This window comes from Rosa chinensis, chromosome 1, assembly GCF_002994745.2.
Source record: "Rosa chinensis cultivar Old Blush chromosome 1, RchiOBHm-V2, whole genome shotgun sequence".
In the NCBI taxonomy this organism is placed as follows: Eukaryota; Viridiplantae; Streptophyta; class Magnoliopsida; order Rosales; family Rosaceae; genus Rosa; species Rosa chinensis.
Window position 1 is genome coordinate 41,079,225 of NC_037088.1, and position 14,695 is coordinate 41,093,919.

The following is a 14,695-nucleotide window of genomic DNA, read 5'->3' on the forward strand; positions in this document are numbered from 1 at the left end:
TTGCATCCTGTCCTGAAAACTCATTAGAGTTTGGATCACCTTGAGGGCTCAGTGCCTAATCTCACAAAGTTTTCATCATTGAAAGAATTATACCTCTGTGGGAACCGTGTAACCAGAAGACAACCTGAGAAAGTATCGGACAAATGTCCAACCTGGAGGCTATCTATCTTGGCAACATGCAACTCTTCCACCGGGGAGACTTCAGATATCCATTTCTCAAAACTCGAGTTAGATTTGTCCTACAACTCATTTATATTCAACTTTGATCCTGGATGAGTTCCACCTTTTCAATTGAGTGCGAGATTGGACCGCATTTTCCACAATGGCTTCGAAATCAAAAGAGTTGTATTGAACTTGACATCTCTAATTCTGGAATTTCTGGTATTTTTCGAAGTAGGTTTTTGGGTCAAATTCATCTTGATTTAGGGTATATGGATCTCACTCACAACCAAATTGGAGGAACATTGTTTCCGAATTCAGTATTGGATGTATTTACATATAATCCTCTCATTAATATGAGTTCAAATCAATTTGAAGGTCCAATCCCTTCGGTTCTGTCAAAAGTATCTTCTTTGGATCTCTCCAATGATAAACTTTCAGAATCAATTTCTTTCTTCTGTGCAAGCAAAGGTAACTACAGTAAGTGAAGCTTTCTCAATCCCTCAAGCAACCATCTAATTGGAGACCTTCCAGATTGCTGGACACCTTTCGAATATCTCTCTTGATTTAAGCAGCAATGCTTTTTTTCAAGAAAGATTCCTACCGCAATAGGCTCTTTGTTGTCTTTGAAGACATTGAAACTAAACAACAACAGATTTGTAGGGGAACTGCCTTCATCCTTGGGAAATTGCAGAAAGACTGAGAGAAAGAGCAGAGAACGAACAATGTCGGGCTTCAATTTCCGATCCTCCGCTTCTCAATCCACTTCCCCTTTCGGATCCTCCACCCCGCCTTTCTCATTCGCCTCCTCCCCTTCCCTCTTCGGATCCTCCGCGCCCGCCACCGCCTCCACCGGGGTCGGACTCGGATCCTCCTCTTTCGACTCCGCTTCCTCAAACCCCTCCACTTCCTCCTCCCCCGCTTTCAGTAACCTAAACCCTAGCCCCGCCCCGAACCCGAACCCATTTCCCTCATTCGGAGTCGGATCCTCCACCGCCGCAGCTTCTACACCTTTCGGATTCAATCCCTCCACCGCCGCTTCAGGCTCCACTCCGTCGCAGCCTATGTTCGGCTCAACCCCTTCTCAGTCCCTTTTTAGCTCATCCTCATCGACGCAGGCTTCGGGTTCTACCACATCCTTATTCGGGTCAACTGCATCTGCCTCCACTTCAAGCACTTCTAGTTCTCCTCTGTTCAGCTCGGCTTCGGCTTCACCTGCACCTTTGTTTGGGACTACTACTTCTTCTTTCGCTCCCAGCACAGGCTCGGCTCTCTTTGGCTCGTCCTCTTCATCGGCGGCGCCGCCTTCCTCCACCACTCAGAACTTGTTTGGCTCTGCTCCGTCGTCCGCGGCTCCAACCACTCTTTCATTCCCAAGCTTTTCGAGCTCTTCGTCTGCAGCCCCAACCACTCCTGCATTCTCAAGCTTTCTGAGCTCTCCCTCTGCAGCCTCATCCACTGCTTCATTCCCCAGCTTTCCGAGCTCTCCCTCTGCAGCATCAACCGCTCCCACTCCCACATTCCCATCCTGTTCGAGCTCTTCCGCTGCAGGCTCAACCACTCCTGCTTTCGGAGGCTTTTCGAGCTCTTCTTCTGCAGCTCCAGCCACTTGCTCGTTCGCAAGCTCTTCGGGTTTCTCATCATTCCCGAGTTCAGCTCCTTCTGTCGTTTCATTGTTTTCCAATGCCTCTGTGCCCGCCTCCTCATCACAAGCACAACCAAGCACTACTCTGCCCGCATTTGGTTAGTTTTCCCAACCTGTTTATCTGTTTGAAAATTCAATAAAATTATAGACTCAATATTATGGTAGTGGTACGCGGAATTTCTTTATTAGATTATGCCGTGTACTTGTTCAATGCAATTTCAGTTCCTTTTTGTTGATGCTTGAATTAGTATATCCCTACACAAGGCAAATAGAAAAAGCGATCTTATAACTAACCTCCATTTTGTATAAATATTGTTTATGGCCAAGCTCAAGTGTCTTTGATTATTATAACGGCTCTGATAATGTGTGAATATAACTGTACTGTGTAGGTCTCACTACTTCAGCAACTGCAACTGCCACTGCAACTACAACGGCAACTGGTACCAGTACCCCTGCAGCTCAGACATCAAGTGCACATGCTGTGGCTTCTACTAGTGGGTCAGTGTACTTTGTGTTGCTTCTTACTTTTTCTTATGGTTTTCTTCTATAGTGTTTTGCCCAACTGTTTAACCTATTATGCTTTCCACTTTTTTTTTTTTTTTTTTTTGCCTTAACATTAATCGTCATTAGTGTTTCATATGCTCTTCATGTTATATACATTGATCTTTAACAGAAGAGTGAATACAATAATCTTGAAAATTGCAACGGAATGTTCTGTAATTTGTAGTTCATTTAAGGAAAAGATGCTTATTACGTACATATGCCCAAATCTCTATTACTTGGGGCAGATACACCATATAAAAGTAAAGAACTTACCTACATTTCCTGTCTATCTCACTTACGCTATTCTGTCATTTTAATCGTTCAGGACAACCTCAAATGTTAATGGCAGCCGGGTATCTTTCCTTAGCATAACCTTATTTTCTTCTTCTTCTTTTTTTTTTTGGTTGCATGATGTATGGTTTTCTTGTTGTCATCTTTTTCTTATAGGTGGAATCCCTTGAAGATGAGGGTTACATGGATAATGACGATAAGGTGAGTTTTGTATATGCTTGAGGATTTTGTGTAATTGTGTGTGAGAATATTTGCTTCTTTGCATGTTGCTATATGATCTTGGCATGTGCTTTTGGTATGGTGTGCATGTCTGCATAATGATTTGTTGCTTTGCAGGGCAATCCTACTGTAGCTTCGATGGAGGGGGACAACAGTGTTGCTGTTGCAACCTTGGTTAGTAAAGAGACTTCCTTTTGCACTACCTCAACTTGTTCCTTTGCTCCTAACTCAGATAAAGCAGAAAAGGTGTCAATAACTAATTTGGAGATGCGGTTCAGAAATTTTATTGCTTGTTTTGACACTGATGCTCGCTTCGACATCACAATTGACGATATTGCGATATTGCACTTCCATTGAGCGGTAGTCAATCTTTTTTTGAGGGTGGAAAAGTTCCTTCGGAGTTCGTGGTTCCACTCATTAAGTTTGCTGAAAGGTACGGCGGAGGCGACTTCTCTAGCTTGTTTGCAGAGGGAAAGAGTGCTCGTCAGAAACAAAAATTGATTGAGGAGTTTGGTTCTGTGTTGTATAGCATGGAGGTTGAGGAAGTGAAAAATGAGGAGATTTTTTTTATCTGGAGGGATGCATGCCGTGACATTATAGATTGGGGACTCAATGTCGACTTTATGTTTGACCATTTGAAGCAAGCTGCTAGGAACTTCTTTGGTTATATGCTCAGGCCTAGAGGATTAGAGAATAGTTGTAGGGAGATTCACCAATTGGAGGAAGATGTATCCAAATTGAGAAAAGAGCTTTCGCATCTTGAACAACAACTAGGAAAGGTGCAAGAAGACTTACGCACTAGACTTGGTGCTGACATCAGCTCAGATAGCATGGTGTGTATATTAGAATCTTCTTGGGTTCCTCAAAGTCGCGCAACTCATGGCCTGTATTAGTTTCGCTTAGCTTTTTCTTTTTTTGAGAGACTTGGAATAGAGATTTTATCATTGCCAATGCAACTTTGGTCTTATTGATTCTCTCATAAACTTGCATTTGCTGCGTGTGAATTCTTCAAGTCCCCGTACCCTTTTTTTAACTATTTAGGAGATTAAAACACCTGCTTCTAGCCCACTTACAAAATCATAATGTTCTATGCATGCGTTCATGAACATAAACAAGTAAGAGATATCCATAAACCAATAAAACCAAATAAACAATTTCACAACAAAGTAGTTTTAAAACTAGGAATCAAAACAATGTCAAAAAAATGTCTTATAGCTTCAAACCTCGCCCCTAACAAAAGTAATTTAGCTATACGTTGTCTTAAAAATCACAAGCATAAAACATAAAAATAGAGAAAAAGAAACAGATGGTGGTGGAGGAAAAAGAAAAAGAGATAGAAGAGAAGGTGAAGGGTGTGGTCGTCTTCACGTGTTGCAGAGGCTCTTTATAGAGGAGATACACAGCCCTAGTTTCCTTCTCCAATTCTGCTTTGCAAACCTTCCTTAGTTGCTTGAGCTTTCTTTTGATTGGTGCACAATTTAATTACTTTGTAATCTTGTCATAATCTTGTGGAATTCTTCTAAGACTTTCCTTGATAATGGCAACATCATAGAACTTCGAAAAACGCACAAGAAATCCGTCCAAAGAAGATTCTCAGCCAATCTGCCATGTTTTGACTAGGATTCATTTTGTCTCTGAAGCTTCTTTCTTGGACAAGTATTAAGTTGATATTGTTGTAATTGTGGATGGTTCTCGACTTCTATATGCTTTATGACATCATGTTAGAATGATTAATAAACTTTGAGAAAAACTACAAGTAAGTCACCAGAAAAGATCTTCCAAAATGCTTCGTAAAAAGCTGAGATTCTGCCTTAATTATCGGGAAGCCTACTTTGCATCTTGTCTCCTGCTTCCTGGTTAATGATTCTGACCATATCTTTGACTTTTGTTGTAGTACAACATCATATATTGAAGGTGTGTTAGCCTTTGCTTCAAAAGTGTGCTTGGAAGAATGCAAGAAACGCTCTCCAAACTGTTCCCGAAAAACTGATTCTGAAACTGCAATTTTCTACTTTGCAGCAACTGTTTTGCACAACGTTTTCCGTTAACTCGCCTTGTTATTTCCAGCCATATGAATGATCAGTTTGAGTCCTTTTGCATCAGTACTTCATGGTCCATGGCTTCTTTGCTCATTTAAGCTCCTATTTCTCTTGAATTGCTTCACAAAGTACCTAAAAAGAGTGAGCTGAAATAGACTTTTTAAAGGAAATAGCTAAGAAAAGTGTAAAGAATTGCACATTATATTTATCAAGTTTTATTCTCTTATCATGTAGGTATAGGAAAGTAGGATGAGATAGATGTTCTTATTCATAAGTACTTCTTCATTTCTTTGCTGGAAAGATTACAAACTTGTAACATCACCATGGTTGTGTGTTCACACAAAAATTCTGGAATTGAAGTACTGAAGAAGCAATTCTTGCTGAAAATAAAGAGTTTCAACCATTTGCCATTAATGGGACTTATGAGAGGCACGTCCATGATGGAGGCAAGCACATAATAGACGCTGTTATGACTTTTTCTTTGTCTGAATCAATGTTTATTCCTCTGCTATGCACTACAAAGCTAAGAAATTTCTCTATTGATACTCCAAATGAACAGTTCATAGGATTCATCTTGATATTGCACAACCTGCATCTGTTTAACACTTTTCTCAGTGTACCCCAGTGTTCTTCCCTTGTTTTGGACTTCACCACTAATAACATAATCTTCAACTTTCTTCCCCATCATGTCATGGAAAACAGCGGTCATTGCTCGTTGATATGTCACACCAACGTTCTTTAAACCAAATGGCATGACTGTATAATGGAAATTTCCATAAGGGGTACCTCTTGCGGCCATCTTGGTTTTATAACCACTAAAACCATCCATAAAGGATAGCATGCCTTGGCCTGAAGTTGAGTCGATTAGCATGTCCATGTTTGGCAATGGAAACTCATCCTTTGAACAAGCTCTATTCAAATCTCTGTAATCAATACAAATTCTGACTTGACCATTCTTCTTTCTGATTGGAACAATATTCACAAGCCATGTGAGATGCTGGATGGGCTTAATGAAACCACAAGCTAGAAGCTTCTCGATCTCTTGCTTGATTTGTACTTCATCGTTTGGATGGAAATTCCTTCTTGCTTGCACCACTAGTTTAGATCCTGGTTCCTCATTTAATGAGTGGCATGGGAGATTCGGATCCAAACCAGGCATCCCATCATAGTTCTAAGCAAATACATCCTTGAATTCTTTGAGTAATGTCACAAGATGCTCTTTTTCTTGAGGTGACAAGTTCTTGCTGATGAGTATAGGCTTTTCTACTGCAGGGTCATCACTCAGGTTCACAGCTTACATTTCTTCAGCCACTGCGATGGATCTATCTTGCATGCATTTTGGTGCTAGCAATGCTTCTTGAAGGGTAGAAGGCTTAGTTGTCATGGATATCCCCTCATCTGTGTTGCATACATTCTCCATGACACCTCTGTATATGGGACCTGGTTGTTACAGAGAGGTGTCATAGAGAATGTATGCAACACAGCACAGATGAGGGGATATCCCCACTGTAACATAACTTTGGAACACCGCGATAGAGCCTAAACACAAGCACTGATTTCCCCTCCTTGTCTCATTACTGCAGGAAGATGTTCATCACTGATATCTCTAATATCTCGGCATTTGCTCCTTCAGTTGTGAACTCATTATAGCACTCAACTTCAATATAGTGAGCCTCACTTTGATGGAATGGCAACTGATTCCCTGGTATTCTGATAGGCTTGAGGTCGATTCACCTTTTGACACATTGGTGATAGGCGGATGGTATCAACCTGCTCTTGTTAAGCCATGGTCGTCCCAGCAAAGCATCGTAGCTTGTATCCACATCCAAGACCTGAAATTTTGTCCAGGACTGGAGGTGTGTGCATCCGTTGAGTTCCTCCCCTGGAGGTTCCTCCAGCCGAAGAGGAATGGTTTGGAATGTCATCAAATTGTTGAAACCCCTTAACAATCTCGTAACATTCTAAACTAATGAAATCACCTTTTTTTTTCTTTTCCTTTCGATTTGATCATCGCAGCTCTCCACAAATCTTGTGCTTGACGTCGCTATTTAATTTAAACAAAAAAGTATAAATCTATTAGTACAAATATAAACGAGGTACAATGTATCAACAATTTAAGTATAAATTGGTATAATGTATAATTTAAATAAAATGAAGTATAAAGTATGATTATAAAGTACTAATTTGAAGTATAATTGTCAACTAAATTTTAATATATGAACTAATAATTTAAAGTATAATTATCAACAAAATATTTCAACTAATAATTTAAAGTAAGATGTATCAACTAATTAAATTTTAATATACACTAAAAGAATCATAAAAATTAAAATTCGTGTTACACTACAAATTCATACCTCATCAATCATATTCGCACCACTCTTGTACCAAATTTTCGCTTGCCTTAATGCACAATGCCAAGCATAAAGTTCGACTTTCAAGGTTTTCCACCTCCCTTGAAAAGCTTGCAATGATCGGACATATCCATCCCAATGTTCGGCATAGTGTTGGCGTATCTCTATCCATAGATCATCTTTTCTTCGTTCCGTACCCTTTGCCGGATCTTTGCTAACGTCCCTCCAAGACTTGCACAATTGAATGTCTTCAATAGTTTGCCAACGTGTTCCGTCAATACTTGGATCTCCTACGGGTTGGACAATCGTATTGCCTCGTACACTCATATTGGAATCAAAAAATTGTAGAGTATGAAAGCTATGAGGAGAAGGAACAAAAAATTTTGAGGAAGAAAGATGATTTTTTTGGTGTGAGAAGTAAAATAGGAGGTGAGGTATTTATAGGAAATTGTGGTTTTTTTTTTTTTTTGTTACCGTTGTAATCTAACGGTTAGTATTTTTTTTTTTTAACCTCTTGTACCAGCCGTTAGATCCCTTTAAGGCTCAAAATCAAAGGTCCAGATCTGTGGACCGTTGCATTCAAAATGCAAAGTAGCCCAACGGCTACAAGCCACGTTGCACCCCCACTGCACCCCCACGCCGCTAGACGACAAAATCGTGGCGCCCAAGTGCCTGCTGTCCTGTCGCCGCTAGAAGACAAGCGGTTGGGCTTCACGTCTTCGGCTATGCGCGTCTCCCCTCTTCTCTTCTTCTTCGGCCAGCATGGCAGCTTGGGTCACCTGCTCAGTCACCATGGTGCCCGAGATGGTGCCCTCGGCCTCCCCCTGTAGTCTTGCCCCAGATCTGGTGGAAGGATGAACAGTCCGAAAATCCCCCCCCCCCCCCCCCAGCCTCCTTTTGACGTGGTGCCCGGGCAAGAACAAGCCCGGTGAACTTGCTCTAATGGTCATGGAAACAAGGTGCAAAGGGCACCCAATTAAAAACCCTTCAGTCAAACAGGATAGAGTTGGCAATGAACCATGCTATAGGTGTGGAGTCATTGGGCATTGGTACAAGAACTGCCAAGCAAGCAACATAGTTGCGGCCACTTACAAGAGGTATAGGAGTCTAAAGAACACGAGGCTCACAATATGGAAGAAGAAGGTCATGACCCAGATGTCAACCTCACTATTGCAGACTTCAATGGCAACAAGGAATTTGCTCCGTCAATGGATACTTCAAACTTTGACTGATCTGCTTTATTTATTTTCCAAAGATATATGTGAAGGCATAATGCCTCATTTCTAATTAGACTATTGCTTGGTCTTAAAGAATGGTTTGATGAATTAGATTTCTGAACAAGACCTTGATTTGATTATCGTTGAGATATTAATAAATTTTAAATTTTATTCTGAAGCATTGAATTTATTCAAATTTATTTACTACACATATTTACATGGTTCGAAATAGCACTATAAAGATGTAAAGCAATACATCTAGAAAAAAGAAAAACTTAGAATGAAAAGATTATCATTCTACCTAAATAGAAATACTCTAAAGAAAATGAGATATGCTCTGTATGGACCAAGAGCTAATCGAACCTTGTTAATTTTCAAAAATATTTGTGCCAACGGTTATCCAGTAGAAACACACTGTGAGAATGGAACTGAATACCTTGATATTAACTCTAATGAATGTGGAAGGAAACACATTTTAGAGAAACTTATGAGTCAACCTAGTGGACTATACCTCACTACGATTTGGATAATTGAATCCTATGCTGTCACCAACAATGAAATGTGGGACACTGACTCATACAGGCTTTGGCATGATGATCCGTATTTTAAAGAACTTATATGGACATCCCTTATTTCGAGTGAAAATTTGAGTGGGAGAAAAATTCGTCACACTGCAAGGTGTCGGTCCTAGTACTACTCAAATGCAGTCATTGCCTTCTGAAGTACCAGAAGCACTACCTCCCTCCCATTATGCCTCATTGACTATTTCAAAGGCAAATCACTCGTTTTGTAAAGCCTACTCTTTAGCAAAAACAGGATCGAGACCTTCCTATGCTAAAGATACAAAACAAAACATTCCATTCTTACAAAGGATACAAAGAGATATCTGTGGACCTATCCATCCAAAATGCGGACCATTCAAGTACTTTATGGTTCTGGTGGATGCTTCGACACACTGGTCATATGTCGTTTTATTGTCCACAAGCAATGCTGCATTTGCAAAACTCCTAGCACAGATTATACTCTTAAGGCCTCACCACCCTGATCACCCTATCAAGGCTATAAGGCTTGATAACACTGGAAAGTTTACATCAAAAGCATTTGATGATTATTGCATTTCTATTGGGATCGATGTAGAGCATCCTGTACCCCATGTGCATACACAAAATGGTCTCGCAGAAGCCACCATCAAAAGGCTACAGATGTTGGCTAGGGCATTGGTTATGCGCACTAACCTGCCTATATCTGCATGGGGTTATGCAATATTGCACGCAGCTTTACTTATTCGTTTCAGACCCACTGCTAGCCAACCATTTTCTGCGTACCAGTTGGTAACTGGATATAAGCCTGACTTACGCATAATTGGTTGCGCAGTATATGTGCCTATTGTGCCCCCACAGCGCATCAAAATGGGTTCTCAGAGACGATTAAGTATTTATGTTGGATACGAATTCCCAACAATTATCCGCTATTTGGAACCCTTGACAGGCGATCTCTTTACCGCTAGATTTGCGGATTATCACTTTGATGAGATAGTCTTCCCGTCGTTAGGGGGAGATAGGAAAAAGGATTTTCCAAGGGAACGACAGGAATTGTCGTGGTTTGTCCCCACTCTGTCTCATTTTGATCCCTGCACTTCACAAAGTGAAAGTGAAGTGAAAAGAATAATCGATCTTCAGAACATAGCAGATTCGATGCCTGATATGTTTACTGATATCGCAAAAGTGATGAGATCACATATACCAGCTGCAAATGTGCCTGCAAGGTTAGAAGTCCCCAACAAGGGGCACAGCGTCGTAGATAGAGGCACTGCAACCACACTTAGTGGAGGTGTGGTTGAGGCTGTGGCTCCCCAAAGGAAGAGGGGGAGGCCACTTGATTCGATTAACACTCACCCAAGGAAGAAGAGGGTGAGTAAGGCACAAACCGATCCATTAATCATCAATGTAGAGAATCCCTCTCATGAGATTGTCTCTGATTACAGTTATGTCCATGAATCAATACTGGAGGACGCTCCAATGTTTGAAATGATTCCAGAGAACAAAGAAATCTCAAAGGATTATGGGAGCGCGTAGGAGTTGATAGAAAGATCTTCCACACACATTGATGATATATAATGTTGCTCAAGGAATCATAGAGCACAATGATATCGAACCACGCTCTGTTGCAAAATCTCAACAAAGAGCAGATTGGCCTAAATGGAAAGAATCAATCCAGGCAGAATTAGATTCTCTGACAAAGAGACAGGTATTTGGTCAGTTAGTGCTAACTCCACCAAGTGTAAAGCCTGTAGGACATAAATGGGCCTTTGTCAGAAAGCGTAATGAGAAGAATGAAGTCCTGAGTTACAAGGCTCGCCTTGTGGCGCAAGGTTTCTCACAACTCTCTGGAATTGACTACGAGGAGATATACTCTCCTCTAATGGACGTTATAATGTTCCGCTACTTAGTTAGCTTGGTAATTTCCAAAGGACTGGAAATGCAACTCATGTATGTGGTTACTGCATATCTCTATGGGGATCTAGATTTATATATATATATATATATATATATGAAAGTGTATGATGGCCTTACATTACCCAAGTCAAGTGACTCTAAACCACGGAGTGCGTTTGCAATTAGGTTGAAACACTCACTTTACGAATTGAAACAATCCAGGCGGATGTGGTATACCCATCTAAGTGACTACTTGATTGGGAATGGATATAAGAACGATGAATTATGCCCCCGCGTATTCATAAAGAAAAAAAGTTCCGGATTTGCAATTGTAGCAGTATATGTCGATGATATGAACATAATAGGTACTCTTGATGAAATAAGAGAAACTGCGAACTACTTGAAATCCGAATTTGAGATGAAGGATCTTGGGAAAACTCGATTTTATCTAGGCCTTGAACTAGAAAACCGAGTTTGTGGAATACTAATCCACCAGTCTGCGTATGACCAAAAGTCAGGGGATATAACATGGACAAAGCGCATCCTGCTAGCACTCCCATGATCGGTCGAAGCTTGGATGCAAGGAAAGATCCATTTCATCCAAAGAAAGATGACGAAGGGGTGTTGGGAGCTGAAATTCCCTATCTAAGTGCAATAGGCGCATTATTGTACCTAGCCTAATGTACTCGACCAGACATTGCATTCTTAGTGAACTTGTTAGCTAGATTTAGCTCAGCGCCAGCGCAGCATCACTGGAATGGTATCAAGAACATTTTCGATACCTAAAAGGAACCATTGACTTGGGACTGTTCTTTCCCTACAGAGAGACAAGAGGGACCGTAGATGGAACTGCAATCCCTAAAGGAAATGTTGATGGCGAAAGCGCCACTCCCTACACCGAAACGCCAAATGACGTTTTGGTTGGTTTTGCTGATACTGGGTATCTCTCTGACCCACATAAAGGTCGTTCCCAAACTGGTTATGTATTTACCAGTGGGAACACGACGATATCTTGGAGATCAACCAAGCAAACCCTTGTGGCTACCTCCTCGAACCACTCAGAGATTATTACTCTACATGAGGCAGTTCGTGAGTGTGTATGGTTAAGAGCTATCATCACACTTATTCAAGGGACTAGTGGTTTGAGTTCTACTACTGAAGAGCCTACTTGCATTAATAAAGATAATGCAACTTGTATCGAACAGATAAAGCTTGGGCATATCAAGGGTGATAATACAAAACACATATCACTAAAGTTTTTTTACAATCAGCAACAGCATGCCCTCCTCAAGATTCAAGTGAATCAAGTAAGGTCTGAGGAGAATATGACAGATTTGTTCACCAGATCATTGCCTAAGGCCATATTTGAGAAACATGTGAAAATCATAGGAATGTGAAGACTTTCCAAGCTCCCTTGATTAATGTAAGGATCAGAGGGAGGTGTAGACGTTAGGGGGAGTCTAACACACACGTGTCATCCTCAAATGTAAAAGGTGCGATGTGCTCTTTTCCTTCGACCAATGTGTATTTTTTGTCCCACAGGGTTTTTATTGTTACTTGGCAAGGTTTTTAGTGAGGCAACAATTCATGCACCATTTCATCTTTGACTTGGCACAAGGGAAGTGTTAAAAGAAAAACACATTATGTGTCTTCGTCAAAGTGATTGACGGAGAGAGAATCAAGTAATTAGCAATCACCATCAATCAGCATGAATCAAGGACCAATCAGTAGTTAATGTCATCATTGTAATTGATATTTCCGTTGTAATTCTCTCCCTATATAAAGGGGCTATGAAATGAAATGAGTAGACAAATTCCAATCCATTTTTACTTTTACATTTATCACTTTTTAACTTTCAAAGCATGTCATTGATTTCAATAACACAACTATAAATAATAACTTTCATACTAAAGTCTTTTCAGGTCAGCATACCCATTTATTTCAAAACCATAGAATGTGACCAAATCTTTTTTCAGGTCAACATGCACATTTATTTCAGGACCATATATAGAATGTAAAAATTCCATTTCTTATGCGTGTGAGATGAGAAGAGAGAGAGACTCGCAGTCGCATATATAATGGTCGGCAGTCTTCTGCCCTAGAGTTTCATTAGTTGTCTGTTGCTGTGCAGCTTCGTGCAGGGTTCTACCATTTTGTTATAAAGTGCAGCGCGCGTGGCTAGAATTCAACATCATGTGTGATATTTTGTCGATTTTAGACTGGGCTGTTCAACTAAATAGTCAACAGTATTCTTTCCAATATCGAAAAAGAAAATGTGAACAAGTGTGAGATCAGACAAACCTGGGTGGGTCTATTTTGTTATGTTCCATAGAGCATATATTAGCTTTGAGTGCTTGACCCCCACCCCGCGCCCCCCCCCCCCCCCCCGCCCCAATTAGTTATGTTCCATAGAGAATTAGCTTCAGTGCTTGACCCTGCAACCCCCAATCAAGTCATCAGTCAATTACTCTATTTTGTATGATGAAACAGATGAACTGTATAGGCTATATATATAGTTTACTGTTTACATATAGTAGTGCTATATAACTGCATTTAAATAATTCTCTTGGCTAATTAGATTGTACTAAATTATACGTGCTTCTTGGTTTTGCATGAATCTTTATCAATCTTGGTTTTAGTTTACCATGGTTGACAGAAGTAGTGGCTTCAAATCATGCACTCTTTTATGCATCGTAGTGCTGCTTTTAGTACTACACATGAATCCTTCTTGTGTATATGGATGCATTGAGAGGGAACGGAAAGCACTCCTTGCATTCAAAAAAGACACTGTGGACAACTACAATCGACTCTCTTCATGGGGATCGAGTGGAGATTGTTGTAAATGGTCAGGAGTCCGGTGCAGCAACCAGACTGGCAATGTCATCGAACTTCATCTTCAATATGAGACTACGATATAAATGCAACCTTTCGAAGGTACCATTAGTTCTAAACTGTTCGAGTTAGAGTTTTTGGAATATTTGGACCTCAGCTTGAATCAGTTGAATCTTGACAGCATTCGACATTTCATTGGTTCGTTGAGGAAATTAAGGTACCCTCGATCTCTCTTTTATTCTTATTAGTGGACCATTTCCATATCAAATTGGAAACCTCACAAACTTGGAATATCTCAATTTTGGCAACACTTACTTTACTAGAATAGAAAATCTCAATTGGCTCTCTCATCTTACTTCTTTAAGAGACTTGAAGCTGTCCAGCAGCAATCTCAGTACTGCTTTTGATTGGCTAGAAGCAGTTAATAAACTCTCTGAACTAAGAGGCTTAGAATTAGCCGACTGATCTTTCTCCTCCAGTTGTTTCGACTTTCGAGTACTACTCTTAATTACTCGCATAAATTCTTCTCAATATCTTGAGAGTGTTAGTCTCTCTTCCAACCAACTCAATTCAGCAGTACTCCAATGGCTATTCAACCACAACAACAGCCTTGTTAATCTCTCTCTCTATAACAACTCTTTTAGTGGTTCAGTTACTGATGTTTTCAGAATAAAAATACGTATCCAGCTGGTTTCTCTGGGAATGCGACCCTGTGTAGTTTGCACGATCGAGTTTCAAATTTCGACAAACAATTTGAGCGGACAACTTTCGGACTTGCTTCACATGTTTTTTGCATCCTGTCCTGAAAACTCATTAGAGACTTTGGATCTCTCAGACAATCACCTTGAGGGCACAGTGCCTAATCTCTCAATGTTTTCATCATTGAAAGAATTATACCTCCAGGGGAACCGTTTAACCGGAAGACTACCTGAAAGTATTGGACAAATGTCCAACATGGAGG

At 40.5% G+C, this 14,695-nt stretch overlaps 1 protein-coding gene across 1 annotated transcript; it reads left to right on the forward strand.

Moving 5' to 3' along the window:
- Positions 1-221: 221 nt before the first annotated feature.
- LOC112166910 (nuclear pore complex protein NUP62) lies at positions 222-3,820 on the forward strand. Its single transcript, XM_024303851.2, has 5 exons — positions 222-1,902; positions 2,194-2,302; positions 2,673-2,700; positions 2,795-2,839; positions 2,975-3,820. Exons 1-5 carry the CDS (start codon positions 885-887, stop codon positions 3,212-3,214), a joined length of 1,440 nt encoding a protein of 479 aa, XP_024159619.1. The 5' UTR covers positions 222-884; the 3' UTR covers positions 3,215-3,820.
- Positions 3,821-14,695: the final 10,875 nt, after the last annotated feature.

Coding starts and splice junctions, on each gene's coding strand:
- LOC112166910 (XM_024303851.2), top strand. CDS start 885: ATGTCGGGCTTCAATTTCCGATCCTCCGCTTCTCAATCCACTTCCCCT. Junction 1,903..2,193: donor CACTACTCTGCCCGCATTTG/GTTAGTTTTCCC, acceptor TGTACTGTGTAG/GTCTCACTACTTCAGCAACT. Junction 2,701..2,794: donor CAAATGTTAATGGCAGCCGG/GTATCTTTCCTT, acceptor TTTTTCTTATAG/GTGGAATCCCTTGAAGATGA.